Source organism: Poeciliopsis prolifica, unplaced genomic scaffold (assembly GCF_027474105.1).
Source record: "Poeciliopsis prolifica strain line A6 unplaced genomic scaffold, Auburn_PproV2 SCAFFOLD117, whole genome shotgun sequence".
Lineage (NCBI taxonomy): Eukaryota > Metazoa > Chordata > Actinopteri > Cyprinodontiformes > Poeciliidae > Poeciliopsis > Poeciliopsis prolifica.
This window is the reverse complement of record NW_026562492.1, coordinates 367,122-387,501: the sequence shown is the minus strand read 5'-3', so window position 1 is coordinate 387,501 and position 20,380 is coordinate 367,122. Positions and strand designations below refer to the sequence as shown.

The 20,380-nt window shown below is 38.6% G+C and overlaps 1 protein-coding gene across 1 annotated transcript in view; it reads left to right on the top strand.

Moving 5' to 3' along the window:
• tmtc1 (transmembrane O-mannosyltransferase targeting cadherins 1) overlaps positions 1-20,380 on the top strand; it is a 79,155-nt gene that overhangs the window by 20,000 nt on the left and 38,775 nt on the right. Inside the window, exons 2-5 of the mRNA XM_055024224.1 lie at positions 1,761-1,938; positions 6,585-6,658; positions 8,816-8,992; positions 11,785-11,866. Coding sequence (XP_054880199.1) covers positions 1,761-1,938; positions 6,585-6,658; positions 8,816-8,992; positions 11,785-11,866 — 511 coding nt within the window. The remainder of the gene's footprint in view (positions 1-1,760; positions 1,939-6,584; positions 6,659-8,815; positions 8,993-11,784; positions 11,867-20,380) is intronic.

Here is a 20,380-nt window from a genome sequence, read left to right as displayed (position 1 = left end):
TCAGTGCGTGAGGTAGACACTGTCTACTTTTACCACTAGTTTTAAAACTTTCCTTTTTGATGATGCTTATAGTTAAAACAGTGATATTTGTCCAGTTGAGTCTAAGGAGGTAGAAAGTACAGCCCAGTGCAGCGGTGCATGCAAAGACAGATTACCTCTGTAAATATCTTTCTGTGGGTGTGGAGATAGGCTGACCACTTTTCCTCACTTTCTTTTTTACTATTCTTCTGCGTCTGTAGTGGAGGGTTTGTTTGCATGAACAGCTTGTTTGTTACAGCCTGTTCATGTGGGGAATGCATGCAAGTCATTCATTCTCAATCTCAATGTGGACTCTGACTAGGGCACTTCAAAACCTTCAATTGTTTTGCTACATTAATCAAAAATAGAGTTCCTGCTTTGCTTTGGACCACTTTTATTGATGGACATTAACCATTGGGATTTTCTACTAGAAAGCAGAATTCATGGTTCAAGTATGGAAAGTTGTCCAGGTTCTGACAAAACAAAACAACTGTAGATTATCACATTATCACTACCACAATTACTCATAGTTTTACACCAGATGTTACAGCCATCCCGCCCAAGAATAGTTCCACTTTTGTCTTGTCAGAAAATTCTTTGCCAGAAGTCTTGGGGATCAACAAAATATTTTTTCCTAAATTTGAAATAAACCATTGTCCTTTTTAGCCAGCTTTGATTTTAGCCTTTCTTTCACATGGATGACATTTTTTAACCAGTCTCTCTTTCTTATTGGTGAATTCAAACTCCACCCTTAATTGAGACAGTGAGGTCTGCAGAGCTTTGGATGTTCTCTTGTGATAGCTTCTAGTTGGTTAGTTATTAGTTAGTTATCTTGTAGTAATTTTGGTTGGGCAACCCCTGATAGGTATTTTTTCTCCATATACAGCAAAGAAGTTCTCTGGATTATTGTTAAGTCTGGATTCACTGCCAATAATAATGCATGAGTCTGGCTTACAAAACTAAACTAGAGTTCAATAGTCAATCAGTTGACTGTTGATTGTGATGGTAGCAATTACTAATTGACTTACAACTAGTTAGTACAATTTATGAATGGAATGCACGTTAAAAAAAAACATTTTTTTAATATATTCACTGAAATAATCAATATTTTGTCCTAGTATTTTCTTAGAGAAATTGAAATATTTAAGTGGGAGGGAGAAAAGAAGCACAACAAAAAAAATGCATATGTAAGTGACAGAATATCCATGCAAAATTATTGGATAAAATATTGACATCTACAAAAAGGTATGCATGTTCATATTTGTGGATTGTTTATAATTTGCATAGATTAGAGAAAAGTGTCAAGTGTCCTTGGATATTTTGAAAGGCGCCGTCATAATAATGTTATTATTATTTTTATTACTATTAGTGAAAGTCAGCTGTAAATTTAGTCGTGTGTACTTGACTCTTACTTTTGAAGTCCTTTCAAGTTCTCTGCTTTGTACCACTTTAAAAAAAATAACTGTTCAATTTGATCATTGTAAAAATCAATGTGATATTGATGCCCATGATGAGTGTATGCAAACTTTTTGTTTGTACTGTAAATGTCCACCTATGCATGGATGTGTTCCAGAAAGTGACCAATTTGTGTCCCTGTATATTTGAAGTCTGTTAAACATATTACTACTTAATATAAACACTAATGTGTTGATTACGAACACATAAACCTATTGGTACTATTTTTATCCAACAAGCTGGTTTTTATTGATTGACTGTTTCATATCTGCTTCTCTTCTGATCAGGTTGAATATCCTACTGGGTGGCATGACGCCTCTGTATTTCCATATCATAAATGTGTGCTTGCACTGCACCGTTACCTGCCTGCTTATGTACACATGTGAACGTTGCGTGTTTGAGAACCCATGCCTGGCTTTCATCACGGCACTCCTCTTTGCTGTGCACCCTGTTCACACGGAGGCGGTGAGTACAGTCCAATATCTGTTCTCCATCTATCATGCTTTGTACAATTTGAATTAGTCATTTTGGCAAAAAATGGTTTTCTGATAAAGAGAATTTTACTTTTTTTAAAAATTAAAATAATTTACTTTCAGCAGATGCTTATTCATTCAACTCTATTGTAGTTTTTAAGATGAAACTCATTAGTAGGTATCTTGAAGGTCATGGGTTCAAGACCCGGCCTGAGGTCTTTCTGTATGGAGTTTGCATGTTCTCCCTTTGCCATGGCTTCCTCACAGTCCAAAGAACATGACTGTTAGATTAATTGGTCTCTGTAAATTCTGTTTAGGTGTGAATGTGTGTGTGTGTACCTGGGTATTGTCTTTGTGTTGCCTTGAGATGGACTGGCTACCTGTCTAGGGAAAACCCCGCTTCACAGCTCCCCTCGATCCCCTTCAAGTATAAACATATTAAACAATGGATGGAAGGATAAATCACTATATTTAAAAAAAGTTAAATCAGCTGTGTTAAAAGTCGACTAAACATGGTCTTCACACTTAAACTTTAAAGGGAACTTCTAATGTTGTTGAATAGAAAGATAAAAGATGAAAAGAATAATTTATGTGGAACACTTAATCCCCATGAGCACAAAGATGCTCAGGACTGCAGAATTTACTTTCTTCTCCTTGTCAACAAAGTGGAGACCATTTCTGCTGTCAAGATGGTCTACACTACGTGGTGAAATATTGCTGTTATGTGTGCTTCCAGTTCAGCTTTCTTCTTGTTGCAATTCTCTTCTTAGCAGGTGGTTATGGTGGCATTCAAAGGAATAATTCTGTAAAATCTGCCCAGAAGACCATCAGCTGCTCTCTGCCTTCTTTGAAGAACTCCACAGGGCCACCCCGGTGCCTCAGAAGAAACAAAGAACATTTTAGAAGACTCCTAATTTGTTCCAACTGCTGCCATCTAGCTGCAAATACAGGAGCATTAAAACATGGACAAACAGACTGAAGAACAGTTTATCACCCAATTTTGTTATAATCCATGTAACTTATTGCATAGTTTCTATCATGACATTAAAGACCATTATTATTAGTAGTAGTAAAACATGGCCCCATAAAGTGAAATAATTCAAGAATACCATCCAAATCAGCCTTGCAAATCTAAATCTAATCTTCAGTTGGCATTGTGTCTTTTTCCATCATAATGGCATCAGTCATTTTTGGCTTAAAACTTGATGGTGTTTTGAAACGTCAAGTCATTAATGGCTGAATGAGCACTATTAAGGTGAATGTTAAGGAGATTGGGTTAGGTTAAGTTGAGATTACTGTTTTTATTTCAGAGCTCAATTGCATGAAGAGCATTTTATATCCCTTTGGATTGTTTCATCTTCCTGTTCAAGGAAACTGTTTCATTTACCACTTTAGGTATTAAGATGCAGTTTGTCAGCATGGGGCGCAGCTCTGATCACCACCTGGTCACTGGCATATTGCACTCTGGATGGCCATAGGCGTAGATCGAAATGCTGTTGTATTTATATTTTTTATTTATATTTTATTCATATTCTTATTCCTTGCTTATTTGTGCTTAATTTAGGGTTTTGGCTACTCACATTTAGTGTGTACCTTTGTATTTAATTTGTATTTCTTGTATTCTTTTGTATTTTGCGCACTGTGTGCCACTTTTCTGCCTGTAAGCTGCTGGTAACTTTAATATCCTGAAGGAGTCTTCCCAAGGGATCAATAAAGTACGAGTCTAAGTCTAAGTCTAGAGTTCAAAATCAAACGTTCTGCAACCCTGAGAAACGTTCCACAGGTTTCCACAGGTTTCCACAGGTTTTTCTTATAGTGGCTCTGACTTAAGCCATTTATCCCTTAATTATTTAGATGGTCGATGGACGGAACACAGCAGCCTGCTGTATCTGACGTGTAGTGCAAGTGTAGCTTTACGGAGAAACTGTAAAATTAAATTTCTTATTGAAGATGACTACTTAAACTAAATGCTAGAGTATACATATTTGGTAAATGTGTTTGAGCCCTTGCTTTACTATTTTTATTACTGAATTGATTATAATTTCAGAATTTTGTTTACTTTCTTCCAGAAAACGTAAAAAGTCGTGTGCATAAATCAAAAATTAAATATGGAAGCCATATTTTAATTTAGACGATAACTAATTAAAACTTCTAACAATATCACAGCAAGAAGGTTAATGTAATAATTAATTAGGTCAAATTTTATTAATTTGAATTTTAATCTCTTTTTTGATTAAAATTGTAAATTGTGTATGATCAAATTAAGTTTTATTTGTATAGCATCTTTCAGCAACAAGGCATTTCAAAGTGTTTTACATCATAAAAACACAAAAATACAAAGTCATAGAACACACAGTCAACATTGCATTTTGCACATCAGATTATTGATTAATGTTTTCTTGACACTACCTAAATGTTCCATACAGAAGGTAGGACACCTTCCGATCTTTGGCCACCTTCAGTTTTGTGAATAAACCAAATGGCGGTGCACTGAACAGTTTTATTTGAAACTGTTTAGAGTTTCAAATAAAACTCTAATCAGGTGTGTTTTTAGTTGTGATTTAAAAGAAGTCAGGGTTTCAGCTGTTTTACAGTTTTCTGGAAGTTTGTTCCAGATTTTTGGTGCATAGATGCTGAAAGCTGCTTTTCCTCTCTTGGTTCTGGTTCTGGGGATGCAGAGCAGAACCAGAACCAGAACCTGAGAGTCTGGAAGGTTGACACAACAACAGCAGATCTTTGATGTATTGTGGTGCTAAACCGTTCAGTGATTTGTAAACTAACAACAGTATTTTAAAATCTATTCTTTGAGCTACAGGGAGCCAGTGGAGGGACTTTAAAACTGCTGTTATGTCTCTATCTTCCTGGTTCTAGTGAGAACGTAGAGAAACCAGCAGAGTTCTGGATCAGCTGATGTAAAGCTGTTTAATTTTTCTTCTTTTTAGGCAGACTCATGAAGACATTGTTGCAATAATCCAGTGGTTCCCAAAGTGATAATGCACCCACAGTTACTGGAAGGCCTTTTCTTTTCTAGTGCTAAGAATAATGCCAAAACTTGCATGTGAATGCCATACAGTCTTATTCAATCAGTCTATACATGTTGTTCAGGCTTGTCAGATTAATAGCACTTTTTGAAAATCTTTTAGCAGGTATTAAACATACTACGAAATGTAAACATATTAAAACATACATAATCTAATTAATCTGTATAATGTCTTTCACTTGGTGATGGAACTGTTGACAAAGGAACTTTTCAGTCATATTCTTGTTGATGGAATCAACCTGTATTTGCTGAATGCTTTCTGACAATTTTGTAATATTTTTTGTGAAGAATCACCTTATAGTTGCCTTTTATTGTCTGATTTTATATATGAATAAGTCATATATTTTGTGCTAAGTGCTAAAAACATCAACAACAGGAGATTCTGTAACAATAAAAATGTTATTAAACATTTAAAAAGCAGAATAAGTAACTTCTGTGTAATTGTCAGTCCAAACTTTGTACTTTTCAATTATATGATTCTGACTCCATAGTTGTCCCTCAGTTGGTTGGCAAAACTTTGTCCTGCTGATTTACACATAGCAGATGAGATATGATCTGTCTTCAATATAGCAAATAATAAAGATGCAAAAACGTTTTGGGCCTGGTTGGAGCAGATGGTGAGTAGAGTGACCATCGATATTACTGGATTCTATAAAATGTGGCTTAAAGCTGAGATGCTGATGTTTGGATATGTAAAATATATATTATGTCTGCTAATAAATCTATAGTTTGGTTTCTGTCAGTTCTACAAGCAAGAGGGAACAAAGCAAATTTCTCTTTATAATGGCCCATAATTTAATTTTACTTAATAGGAGCCATGATTTAAAATTTAACAAACTTTGGCTCTTTATGCTTTATGAAGTATTTCATCCTATTTGATGATTGATCTGATTATTGCTACGTTCTACGAACAAATGATACAGTTTGTCCTGGTTCAAAGTTTAATAAAATATTTTGAAATGATTGCACACAGCTACCCTAACCAAGACCTAACAGTGTATATTATTTAATAATTAAATTAATATAGCAATATTTTCTTATGGATCTAATTTCAAGTGCAACCATTTTTCAGACAAAAACAAACTTACTTCGAAGAGAAATCAAATGTTCTGTACTTTGACATATGTGCTTTAGGAGTATAACAAAAGAAAAAAAATGTTCTATGGATTTCTTTGATGTACAAAATAACTTTGAATTTAGCAGATCATTGAAATATTGTAAAAGTATCCCCATTAATGTATCAAAGGTAATACCACTTACTGTTTTTTAAGTCCAAGAAAATAATTTCTAAGTACATGCTGTTGGTTGATATGTTTATTAAACAAAGATTGTGAGATTGATTCAATGACTGAATGGAAGATAAAATAAAATGTTCAGTATTAGACTTGCAAAGGTCATTGATCATCAATTCCAATCCATGAATAATTGTTTTGTGAATGTTTAAATTTTATATAGTAATCTTATCATTGCAGTTTTTAGCTGAATTTGTAGCATAGAGGGTGTTCTTTGAAATCTAGTGATTTCTTCAGCAGTCTACTTTATGTCACCCTACTTCAGCAGATGAACTCTTGTGAAATCTCTGCATGTATATGTTGCAGGTGTCTGGCATTGTGGGCAGAGCTGATGTCTTGGCTTGTCTGCTGTTCCTGCTGACATTCCACCTCTATATTAGGTAAGGTAACTCAGCGTCACAGTGTCCCCATTCGCACAAGCTTATAAAGTTCACCTTATTGAAACTTTGGACTGACACCTCGCTACATTCACCAATGCAGTTATTGCATTTGTATTAGGGATGCAAGTTATTGAATGATTAATTAATCTAAGGTTGATGCATCAATTGACTAACATTCAATGAACAGCATTTTTGTTTTCCAAAACAAAAATGTTTTCTCTTGTTTCAAGAGAATAGACAGTCTTTCCATAACATGAACAGAAAATCTTTCATATGCTGAGTTCTAAAAAAAAAAATGCATGGAATTGTATTTAAAAGTGTTGTTAGCTGTATTAAAATCTGACTGAATAAACAGAGAATTTTGACCTCGGACATATGAAATGTAACAAAAGAGGAGCCTATTGTGATGCCTAATAGAAAAACAAAATATATTCTTTTCATCATGGGAGATTAATAACAGTTCAGCCCCAATGAACAGAAAAATATCAGGAATGTAGACTTGCCAAGCCGTGTCAACAAAATAGACGGAAACTGCTTGAGCTTATTGGGTTAGGGTAGAACTGCATAAAGTGCATTTTGCATTCCACAGACTATGTTTGGACTGTTTCACTTTTCTGTTTAGGGTTGTTCCCTCAGCCATTTTTGTTTCTCCACTTTAGGCTGACCATCAGCGCTTAGTTTAGTGGCCAAACTATAATACACAAAGAATATATAAACAAACGCTATTAGCTAATCAATTGGAACTCATTTGAATCTAATCCCATTTTTGACAGTTAATCCTAAATCGATTGTTTGCATCCCTAGCTGCAAATGATCCAATCAGTTACATACACTGACAATGCTGCATCACTGTGGTGCAAAAGAAACAGAGACCTCTTTGAAAAGCTTTATAAGTCTCCAGGAAGATGTTCAGGAAACACAAAGGTTCATACCTCACTGGAGTGGACATAATCTCCTGATCTCTCATGCCAGGCACTCCTCCCCAGTGCATTATCACATTCAAGCCAAATCCTGTGCTCCAAATGCACATTTGGAAGCTGAACATTTGGTCTGATTTATTGAGGACTCCAACGCCGAACCATGGATTCGTTCACGCTGAGCTTATGTGCTGCAGCTATTGATCTGTACTGCCAGATTGATGGCCTTCAACTTTTGAAGTTGAAGGTCTTGTTTCCATGATGAGGGGTATGAGTTGGAAAACATTTCTCTGACATGTCTAACATGTGCTTGTTCTAAATGAAAATCATCACTTTCTTTGATGGCCTTCAACTTTTGAAGTTGAAGGCCATCAACTTGTCCTTAACCCTAACACGTACCCACACAAAGAAGGTCTTGTTTCCATGATGAGGGGTATGAGTTGGAAAACATTTCTCTGACATGTCTAACATGTGCTTGTTCTAAATGAAAATCATCACTTTCTTTGATTTCCAATTTTAACTTCCAATGATTCACTTCCTGCTAAAGAACCCCAGTGCAGTTGGAGAAAAATCCACAGAAAAGCTGCACACCAGGCTACAAGCCGCCTGGTTCAAAGTGTAGAAAAAAAGTAGTGGCTTGTAGTCCGAAAAATATGCTAAGTTTAAGCAGAAATCATAAATGTTTTCATAAAATCAAAGGAATTAATTCTATGTTCACTGTTGAATTGGCAGTAAAACAACTAGAAAAACAATTTAAAAGATCTGAATAACGGTAATAGTAACTGGTGTGACATACAGTGCTGATTAAAAGTTATTGTCCTCATTTTATTATGAAACTCATTTTAATTTATTGTGTAATTAATTGATTTAATTCTTATTGTGATGGGCATAGCAGTGAGATCACTGTGGTCCAACAGTCTCCATGCTCGCCAGATCTCAGGTCAACAGAACACCTTTGTGATGTCGTGGATCAAGGTTGCATGACATGGCTGAACCTTATGGATGTTCAGCCAACAAATCCGCGTTGATGATCTGTCATCATAGTGATCCCGGAGCAGCTGCAACATTTCTGAGAAGTCATTGCGAGACCCACTTGAATCTAAATTCAACCAGAAATGAATTTAGATTCAGTGAGGCTGAAACGAGACAGTTGTGAATGCATCCTTGACTCGGTGTAAATGCTTTAAAAATTAGAGGTTGTATTAAAATGTGAATGCCATTGTATTCTCTGGTGTCACAGGAGTATAGATGAATGGGTCTCCGAAGACTCGTTCCCTTCCACTGTGTCTCCAGGGTCTCTGCTCATCAGCTTGTTTTTGGGTACCTGTGCAATGCTGGTCAAGGAAACAGGAATCACTGTGTTTGGAGTGTGTCTGCTCTATGATGCTCTGGTGCTGTGCCGCAAGCCTCTCACACAGTAAGCACAAAGTTTTTTTTTTGTTGTCAAGCCCAAGCAGCACAAGGGCTTCGAAGGCCTACTGCATCTGTACTATTATTCTTCTGTCAAATAAATTAACTATTTGGAGGCTTAAACATATACAAAAATGCTCCAAATTGGTTGGATGCATCCATCCTCTGTGAAAATTACTGATTTTAGGGAATTCGCAAAAATTGCAGCAGGAACAGCTTAACAGCTCTCCCAGGCAAATTGCGAAATACCTTCTGCCTTGGCTTAACTTTATCAAAGAAGCATGAAAAGGGACACATTTGTAAAACTCTTCAAAACCTTCAGAAAACTCTCTTGCGCCCATTTAGTCCAAACAGAAGTCAGCCATCTTAGATTGGCAGACTTTTGGCCTCAACATTTGACTGAACTTCTCCTAAAGATTTTAATAAATGGGCTTGGCATATGATCAGTTTGCTCATAAGATAATGGGGATCAAAATTGATCAAAATTAGTTTTAGAGCATGTTAAAGGGACGAGACCAGACCTCCAAATCTTTCCATAAAACATACAAGTTTTATCTACTACACCAAAACTCATTGAGATGCCAAACCTTCATTGATTAATCTGTCATTAGGGCTGGGCCATATCATTTATAATAATACTAGTAAAAAATATATATTGTTATATGCTAATTTCTTAGTGTAAATACATCATCCCGTTATCATACATCCAGAAATATTCAAGTTGTAAAGGTGAAGGCAAACATGGCTGAACCACCAGAAAAACAAAGAGAAGTTGGTCAGGTGGTTTACAGTCTGGACAGTACTGAATTTCACAGAGTTACCTGATATCTGCAGTAAGGTAAGGACATATGGTCATTTGAATAGTGTTTTGGACGTTGCAGCTCCCATATCGGTTACCTAGTTACATGGAGTTTGACTCTGTGTCAGCTTGCCTCTCCTCTCTGCTCCACACAGAAAGAATGACTGGATCAACCACCATAAAATATGTAAAACACCGATGTCCAGGTGACATCTGATTACCTCCTCTCCCCCATGACTGATATGTAATAACACCAAGTTTATTCCTATTGTTACGTCCAACAGGGCACAACATATTTAAGGACACATAGGCAAAGAGGATTCAAGAAAATTATTTTATTTTTAAACTCCCTAAATCTCTTTTTTTCTCTCCACTTCAATTTCCTGTGAAGGAAAAAAGGAAGAATTAAAGATTCTCATTTCCCATATCCCCAAAAATAAAATAAAAAAAACATTCCAAAAGTTTCAACAGAAAGGTGGACCTGGTGAGCCGGTCCAAAAGAACAAAACGGTACAGCAGGGGGCCAACCCTATACAGGGCCGTTGAAGCCCCTACTAGTACCGGGCTATAAAGGAAAATAACCTACTGAAACAAAAGAATCGAAAACAGGACAACCGGTCTCACCAGGTCAAAATAATTACAAAACAAACAAAGGCTAACAAAAATACCCCATAGCAGCCTGGAGACGTCAGCTGTGGCCTACAGCTGCTGAAAACGTGCGCGCCTGGTCAGGACGCATTCTTGGTGGCGGTGGTGGGCGAGTGGAAGACAGCAAGGCAGATTGGCATCTTCCAAACTGTGGCAACCCAGCCTATTTATAGGCGGTCCAAGCACGCCTCAAATGAACAAAACCAAATTAATTACAGAAAGGAATCATCAATACGCTAAAGTATATTAAACACAAAATCATTCAACTAAAGTCAATACAAAACTATAAGAAAAATACAAAATAATTATAATGTGCCCAAGGTACATAACACTACACAGTATTTGGAATCATTGTAAGCCACTCTAATATGCAAAGAAGAAAAACAATAATAAAAAGATGAAAAGAAAATGTAAATGGATTTATATCAGGCGTAAACTCAGCCTGCAGTATTCTCATACTCCTAAAAGCAAGCTGTATTGTTCTGCTGGATGTTCCTCTTGTGGTGCGGTGAGGTGTGGCACTGGAATTCACTTAGAAGAGCAGGCCCAAGTGGATGGAAGGTTTTGATTGCACATTTTTTACATCTACAAATTCACAGTAAACATCCACTTAAAGCAATAAGAAATGGAGTATTGGAACAAACTTATCGCCCACACCCGTCCTTACAGGCCAGTAATAACAGACAAAGAAACACATATATTGAATAAACATAATGATATGATAATAATTATTAGTGAGAGAAATAAATAAATTAAAAAAGGGCTGGAGTGTCTACTCGACTTCCACAGTCTGAGTATAGTCAAGAAACCTACTCTGCCTCAAAGGAATAATTTATCTTTGAGGAAAAATTTCAGCTTCTTAAGCTTTAAATTGTAAAGTAGTAAATGTGATGGAGTAGAAATAACTGATGGACCCTAAGATTCTGCTGTTTCAAATCCTTGGACAGACCTGAAACACCAAAAATGGCCGACTAAGGGTTAGGAACAACAAGCTAAGCTTTTTATGGCAAAAATATCAAACCAATAAGTCGTCAGCTTTGTACATGACCAAATCATATGCACATGTTTGGCCAGAGATATGCTGCATCTACCACAAGCGTCATTGACAGGGTGGGATATTCGGTCTAGTCTGGCATAGGTATAATGATAACCAATGCATATAACCTTGCATTTGATCTCACAGTTGAAGTTTGGATCTTTTTTGTGCCCACAAAAAAAGTCTATTTTGATTTGCCACATTAGAAAACAAAATTTCAAATACAGATCAGCCAATTGCCAAAAATGTCAAAGAAGAAAAACAATAATAAAGACTACTTTGGCTTTTAACAGGATGACCTGTTTTTGCTCCACAGTCACCTTTGGAATTCTAGACTCAAGGACTTCCCCCACTTCTGCACTCCCTTCATTAAACGGGCTTGTCTTATCTCTGGCTATGTAAGTATTATTTTATAGTGATATGTGGTTTACTGTTTTTTGCATGTCTTAATCACTTTATGAGAACTGTTTGAACACATGATCATCTTTTGGTGTTTTACTTCAATAAAAATCTGTTAATTTATATAGATCCAATTGTTAACTAATTTAATGTTCACATATTTTACATACAGATCCAGTAAAAATCCTGATATTGACCGACTTCAGTTCAAATCAGTCACATTCATTCCATCTCAGTTATTTTAGTCTTTCCTCCATTAAGACTCTGAAGACCATTGCTTTTTGTCCAGAAGTTTAATGATGTAGAAAATGTGGAACTGAAATAAAGTATAAGAAACAATACAATTACAATATGTACAATTGTAATCTTCCATTGTCTCTACAGTGTAACATAAACTACTTTACCTTTGATGCAAGAAAAACTGACTGTACTTTCACAGGTTGTTGCTTCAACAATCTGAAAGTTAGAGAATAAAGTTCTCTCATGTTGCAAAGAACTGGAAATAAGTGAAGAAGAAACAGTATACATAGAGATAACGCCAGAAAGGATGAAGGACGGAGGCAGATGACTGTGGATTACTGTCCATCATCAAGCAGGAAGTTTATGAATACATCCATAAACTTCCTGTGAAGTTTATGGATGTATAAACTTCCGTTTGACTATTCACAAAATCACTTTTAGGTGGTGCTAAAAAACACTTGCAACAACTCTAATGGCATAATCATATACCATTAGATTCAGTGCGTATAATCTAGTGACAAATAGTAAAACATTGCAAAGCAAATGTACATTTTCCCCAACAGGTGTAAAGTTTCTGTTTCTGCTGCTGACAGTCCTGGAGGGCTGAGTTGATCTGAGATCTGATTAAACAGACCAGAGGAGAGAAGGTCAAAGGTTATGAAGCAAGCAAAATTGCTGTCATTTTACTAATTAAGCCCTGATAATATCTATTTATCCTCTAGAACAATTTGACTGCAGAATGATTTATAGATCAAATAAAGCTCAAAGGGGTTAACTCTAGCATTTTTTGATGATGGAAGCTCTGAGATCTAGAATTGGAAAACTGGGATATCAAGGCAAAGAAAACTCAGTAGCTGCTGTTAGGGGCCTCCAACAATTCAGGGGCCTCCAGACATTCAGGAGGCCCTAGAAATGGTTTAATTGCAACACAGACCATATATGTAAACCTGTAGCATTCATTCATAGAGAATAACAATGTTATAAAATGTTATTTAATGCATTCAGCTGAGAGGAAAAAATTACATTTAGGATTTAATTAAAAAGTTTACTTTGTAAAAGTTTAAAGAATCATCTTGATAATTGGATTGTTGCGTTTCCATGGCTACAATATGGCGTAATCTCTATGTTTGAGTTGGGTTTGTTCACAAATACATCTCCGCAAATAACCAATAATCAGTGATTGATTTTAAACTCGGTCAATAAACCTGGTCTCCCTCTCACAGATTCACCTTATTGATATTTAAACATGTTAGTGATGCTGAGGTTCTTAGTGGGAAGGGTTTCTAAGGCCCCATAGTACCTTGGGCCGGCCCTGCATGAACAACCACTGTGATGCGCATCTCTGGAATCTACCTGGAATCTTCCAATGCCAGTCCACTGATGCTTGGCTTTTGATTTATTTAATTGTGGCATGTTTGGCTTTGTGGTTCTCATCATTGCTCCAGTATTTTCTCAGATGTTTATTGTGTGAACTCTAAATGCTTTGACCCGAATCTTCCTTTAACCTTGAGGTTCTGCAGTAACTTCTATTTACAGCCGTTCACCTCCAGCCCAGATCCCATCAGCAGCTTTAACCCGTCTGGTATGAACGTGTCAGAACAAGATGCAGGAAGAGAAACTGAGTGATTATTCGACTGAGGGCAGCCAGACTAGTTTATTTTGATAAATTATTATATTTAGCTAAATATTATTGCTGAGGGACATAAGCAGGCCTTCTGACATGCAGATAAAAAAAACTAACAAAAAAACAAGTCAAAAAGAGCACTAGGGGCATAAAGGATAAAAGGGGAAGGGAATCAAACCCCCTTTGTCCCCCTAGTCCCCTTGCACATGCCTGATCTACTTGGTTTAATTTATTCAATTACTTTACATATATATATTTTCCAAGATGGCGTCGCATGAACAACGTGTCTCTCCAGAACCTGCTATTTAGTAGTTTTTTATCTATTTCTCACCTGACTTTTTTTCAAGAACTGCACCGCGTTGCTGTGCTATAGCAGACAAGACCTTTTGGACCTTTGGAGTGACAATCCTGGCACTTTTATCGCTGATCTCCAGAACACCGGAGGTGGCCCACTTAACCAGACCGGGCGGAAGTGCAAGTAGGTGGAGACGAGAACGCAAACAAAGGCGGGGTAAGCTAACCCTAACACCACACCGGCTCCCTTTACCCAGCATTTTCCTCACCAATGTCCGTTCTCCGGCCAATAAAATGGACGAGTTACAACTATCACTAATGACGGACGGATTATGGACTCAAATGTCATGGTTTTCACCGAAACATGGCTAAACAACATGCTTTCCAGTTAACTGGATGCCATACACACCGAACTGACAGGATAGCAGATGGTATCCTGACAGGATACCAGAGGCGGAGGTTTGTGCATTGATATTAACAAAGCTTGGTGCACAGACTCTGCTATTACCAAGAGTCACTGCTCACAGAATGCTGAGTTTTTAAAATGATCAAATGCAGACCTTATTACCTCCTAAGGGAATTCACTTCGATTATCCTCACTGCAGTGTACACCCCCCCCCCGGATGCTAATGCCAAGCTAGCCATGAAAGAATTCTATGCGGTCATTAGCAAACACCAAACTAAATACCCCAAGGCTGCTTTTATTGTTGCGGGTGACTTCAACCACTCCAACTTGAAGACAGTCCTTCCCAGATTTCACCAACATGTCTCCTGCCACACCAGAGGAGACAAGACCATGGACCATGTCTACTCCAATCTGGCTGGAGCTTACAAGGCGACACCCCTCCCTCACATCGGACAATCAGACCATCTCTCCCTGTTCCTCACACCTTGGTACTCACCAATCATCCAACATGTGAAACCCACTGAGAGGACAGTGAAGGTGTGACCAGAGGGCTCAGATGCTGTGCTGCAGGACCAGTTCAGGAATACAGATTGGAATACTTTCCACCACACAGACTTGGATCAGTACGCCTCATCTGTACTGGATCACATCTCCACCACCATAGACTGTGTCACCATCCACAAAGGCATCCATTAACCCTAACCCTACCCCAACCAGAAACCCTGGATGAACCGAGATATTCATCTCCTGCTGAAGGCCCGTAACATCGTCTTCAGGTCAGGGGATGCACAGACCTACAGTGCAGCCTGGGCTGAGCTGAAGAGGGGAATCAAGAAGGCCAAACACCACTACAAAAGGAAGGTGGAGGATCACTTTTCCAACTTCAACCCCTGACGCATGTGGCAAGGCCTTCAGATTCTCACAGATTACAAGAACTCCAACACCTCCCCGCCTCCTCTGATGTCTCCTTCCTCAATGAAGGTGTACACCCCCCCGGATGCTAATGCCAAGCTAGCCATGAAAGAACTCTATGCGGTCATTAGCAAACACCAAACTAAATACCCAGAGGCTGCTTTTATTGTTGCGGGTGAGAGATGTGGAGCTAATGACCGCAACTTCTATGCTCGTTTTGAGAGAGGGAACACTACAACTGCAATTAAGACAGCCACCACCCCAGATCAACAGCCACTGACTCTCCTCTCCACTGATGTAGGAGCGGCTCTGAGCAGGATTAAATCCAACAAGGCTGCGGGTCCTGATGGCATACCTGGCCGTGTCCTCAGAGTGTGCTCTGGGGAGCTGGCAGGAGTGTTGACGGACATTTTCAACCTGTCCCTGGCCCGCGCCGTGGCACCGACCTGCTTCAAGTCTACCTCCATCGTCCCAATTCCCAAGAAATTCAACCCGACCAGACTCAATGACTATCGTCCGGTAGCCCTCACTCCCATCATCACCAAGTGCTTGGAGCGGCTGGTCCTAGCACACCTCAGATCCTGTCCCCCCCCACACTGGATCCCCACCAATTTGCATACAGGCAGAATAGGAGCACAGAGGATACAGTCTTCATAGCGCTGCACTCTGTCCTTTCTCAAGGGAATAGCGGTGGAGAGTGTGAACAGCTTTAAGTTCCTGGGAGTCCACATCTCCGAGGACCTGACCTGGACAACCAACTGCTCCAAACTCGTTAAGAAGGCGCACCATCGCCTCTTCTTCATGAGGACCTTGAGGAAGAACCACCTGTCCTCAGAGATCCTCACCAACTTTTACCACTGCACCATTGAGAGCATCCTCACCAACTGCATCACAGTTTGGTACGGGAACTGCTCTGTCTCTGACTGGAAGGCTCTGCAGAGGGTGGTGAAAACTGCCCAGCACATCGCCCGGGCACCACTCCCTGCCATCAATGACATCTACAGGAAGCAGTGTCTGAAAAAGGCCGGAAAAATCACCAAGGACTTGACTCACCCTGCACACACGCACTTCTCTCTCCTGCCCTCTGGGAGGCGTTACAGAAGCCCACGGACCAGAACCACCAGGCACTGGAACAGCTTCTTTCCCACAGCTGTCACGCTCCTGAACGCCTCCTGACACAAACTATAAGGACTCTACACCCCCATCCCCGGTCTGTTCCTCTCACACACATACAGTTAGGGCCAGAAATATTTGGACAGTGACACAGGTTTTGTTATTTTAGCTGTTGACAAAAATATGTTCAGAAATACAATTTATATATAATATGGGCTGAAAGTGCACACTGCCAGCTGCAATATGAGAGTTTCCACATCCAAATCGGAGAAAGGGTTTAGGAATCATAGCTCTGTAATGCAGAGCCTCCTCTTTTTCAAGGGACCAAAAGTAATTGGACAATGGACTCCAAAGGCTGCAAGTAACTCAAAAGGCCTTTCCCTCGTTCAAGTAAGTAGTTAAAAGGTCTGGGGTTGTTTCCAGGTGTGTGGTTTTGCATTTGGAAGCTGTTGCTGTGACCAGACAACATGCGGTCAAAGGAGCTCTCAATTGACGTGAAGCAGAACATCCTGAGGCTGAAAAAAAGGAAAAAATCCATCAGAGAGATAGCAGACATGCTTGGAGTAGCAAAATCAACAGTCTGGTACATTCTGAGGAAAAAGGAATTGACTGGTGAGCTTGGGAACTCAAAAAGGCCTGGGCGTCCACGGAAGACAACAGTGGTGGATGATCGCCGCATACTTTCTTTGGTGAAGAAGAACCCGTTCACAACATCAACTGAGGTCCAGAACACTCTCAGAGAAGTAGGTGTATCTGTCTCTAAGTCAACAGTAAAGAGAAGACTCCATGAAAGCAAATACAAAGGGTTCACATGTAGATGCAAACCATTCATCAATTCCAAAAATAGACAGGCCAGAGTTAAATTTGCCCAAAAACACCTCAAGAAGCCAGCCCAGTTCTGGAAAAGTATTCTATGGACAGATGAGACAAAGATCAACCTGTACCAGAATGATGGGAAGAAAAAAGTTTGGAGAAGAAAGGGAACGGCACATGATCCAAGGCACACCACATCCTCTGTAAAACATGGTGGAGGCAACGTGATGGCATGGGCATGCATGGCTTTCAATGGCACTGGGTCACTTGTGTTTATTGATGACATAACAGCAGATAAGAGTAGCCGGATGAATTCTGAAGTGTACCGGGATATACTGTCAGCCCAGATTCAGCCAAATGCTGCAAAGTTGATCGGACGGCGCTTCACAGTACAGATGGATAATGACCCCAAGCATACAGCCAAAGCTACCCAGGAGTTCATGAGAGCAAAAAGGTGGAATATTCTGCAATGGCCAAGTCAATCACCAGATCTCAACCCAATTGAGCATGCATTTCACTTGCTCAAATCCAGACTTCAGACGGAAAGACCCACTAACAAGCAAGACCTGAAGGCTGCGGCTGTAAAGGCCTGCAAAGCATTAAGAAGGAGGAAACCCAGCGTTTGGTGATGTCCATGGGTTCCAGACTTAAGGCAGTGATTGCCTCCAAAGATTCGCAACAAAATATTGAGAAAAAACTTTTTTGTTTGGGTTATGTTTATATGTCCAATTACTTTTGAGCTCCTAAAATGTGGAGTGTTTGTAAACAAATGTGTACAATTCCTACATTTTCTATCACATATTTTTGTTCAACCCTTTAAATTAAACGTTACAATCTGCACTTGAATTCTGTTATAGAGGTTTCATTTCAAATCCAATGCGGTGGCATGCAGAGCCCAACTCACAAATATTGTGTTACTGTCCAAATATTTCTGGCCCTAACTGTACATGATCTGTATACAATCTTTATATAATCTGTAGATCTAATTTGCCATTATTTATCCTGTATTATAAAACTGATATATGTATATTTTCAATCCATTCTTAATATTCCTGTATATTCTGTATAATCTGTGTAATTTGTATAATATTTACATAGCTCTCATATTTATACAAAACATTTTATTTTATAGCACATCACTATTATTCTCTGTTTATACACCATATCTTTTTACACCTGTTTATAAATATTTATATTCTGTATAGCACTTCTGGATAGATGCAAACTACATTTGCATCTATCCATAAGTGTCATTGCACTGTCACTTTGTACTTGTGACAGTGCAATGACACTTAAGTTGAATTCTTTTCTATATATATAATTATTATTGTTATTTCATTTTAAATCAGTTAAGTATGCAGAACAAACATAAAACTGTCAGGACAATTAATTTCCAAATACAAAATAATATGAAAGAAAATGACATAGTGGAGCCCATACAATTGCAGGGACCAAAACCAGTCTTAGCTATTTTGACTGTTTATAAATGCCCTAAGAACAGCTGTACTACTACTTTTGTACAATAAATCAAACCTATGTCATCTATTTATCAACCCTTAACCATTGCTCCCAAGTATCAAACCTAATGTCAATCACGTTGAGGATCATAGCATCATGACTTTCACTTTAATGGAGTAGACACATGGTGAGTGTGCTCTGGCCTCCTCTTACTTTTTTAAGCTCTTCAACCCTCATACTCTTCAGGCTATGCTCACCTTGTAAGTGAAGCCTGAAAAATATAATGGGAAGGATATAATTCTTCTTCCCATTCTTTCTATTCAAGCTGACAAGGTTGACTCAAATTGCTGTATAAGCACAGAAGGCTGCCAAAAAGGCTAATGCTAATGCCCATACTTTTCAGAAGTCTGAAGATTTCTGGGTTAAGATATCTTCTTTTCATTATTGTAAATGTAATATTATGTCCTGAGAAAATAAATCATTGTTTTCTTATTATCTCTAACCCACGTAAGGAACCTATGAGTTTCACTTTCTGAAAGTGACAGAAAATGTTGAACCTTTTGAAAATATTCACATTTATTAAGATGTTTTTGTATATTCTAAATTGATTTTAGTTATTAATGATGCAGTCAGTTAGTTCTAATTCATATCTGCTAGCCTAGCAGGCTAAGTGAATTGTAACCATGTCTCAGTATGTTCCTAGAATACACATAGTGTTTTCACTGATCAGAAGAAAGAACTACCTTAGCTTTTCTTTCCAAACAGTGCCCGTGACGCGGCAGTAACACAGCAGCAATACGGTAGTAACACAACACTAACAGGGTTGGTTAAAAAACTATACCGGTAAACGTCACTGAGAGCTGTCTTCATCTTCCTCCTGTGCACTGAAACCATGGAAGTCTTCCTCCTCTGATTGAGATAGTGTCAGATATTCTTCACCACACACCACAAACTACTGTAAACAACAAGCCAACAACAGAGCCAAGGTTTCTTTTTCAATGGTGAAATAGTTTAGTTGATGTTTGTTAAACTTATGGGAGAAATAGGAAACAGGATTATTTAAACCCTACAAATCTTCCTGAATTAACACTGCACCAGCTCCAAGTGTGCTGGCATCCACCTCTAGCTTGAAAGGTCAAGTCAGTTCAGGTGCAGCTAGTACTGGTGTGGGGCTAAGAGTATGCCGCTCACATTTTGTTTTTGGTGTGAGATAACCATTTATCGGCACAGTGTTACCACTGACAGGAGTAAGAGAATGACTAGAACAGAATGGATCATTTGTTCCTTTACCACCAGCATTGTTCAGCTCAACCACTTTTAGTGGAGTTCTGACTGCAATTCGAGCACAAACACCATTAAGTTTGAGTGCAGGTCAGGGTGGCACGACTGTTTAATTTACACCAGTCTGAGCTTCCTGGAAATGACGAAGACCATTGACGCTTTAAGACACCTTTTTTTATTGGCTTGTTCAGCACTTACCATAATCTTTAAACATCTTTGTAATATTTCATCAGCTTGTTGAGCAGATGACAAATGTTGTCTGGTCAGAGATAGATGATTTCTCCCAGAGTGGATCAGGCTCCTCCAGCATCACCAAATATGGAAGTGATGTCATGCTGTTACTTTTGGTTTGTGCATCACTCTCTAGAAAAT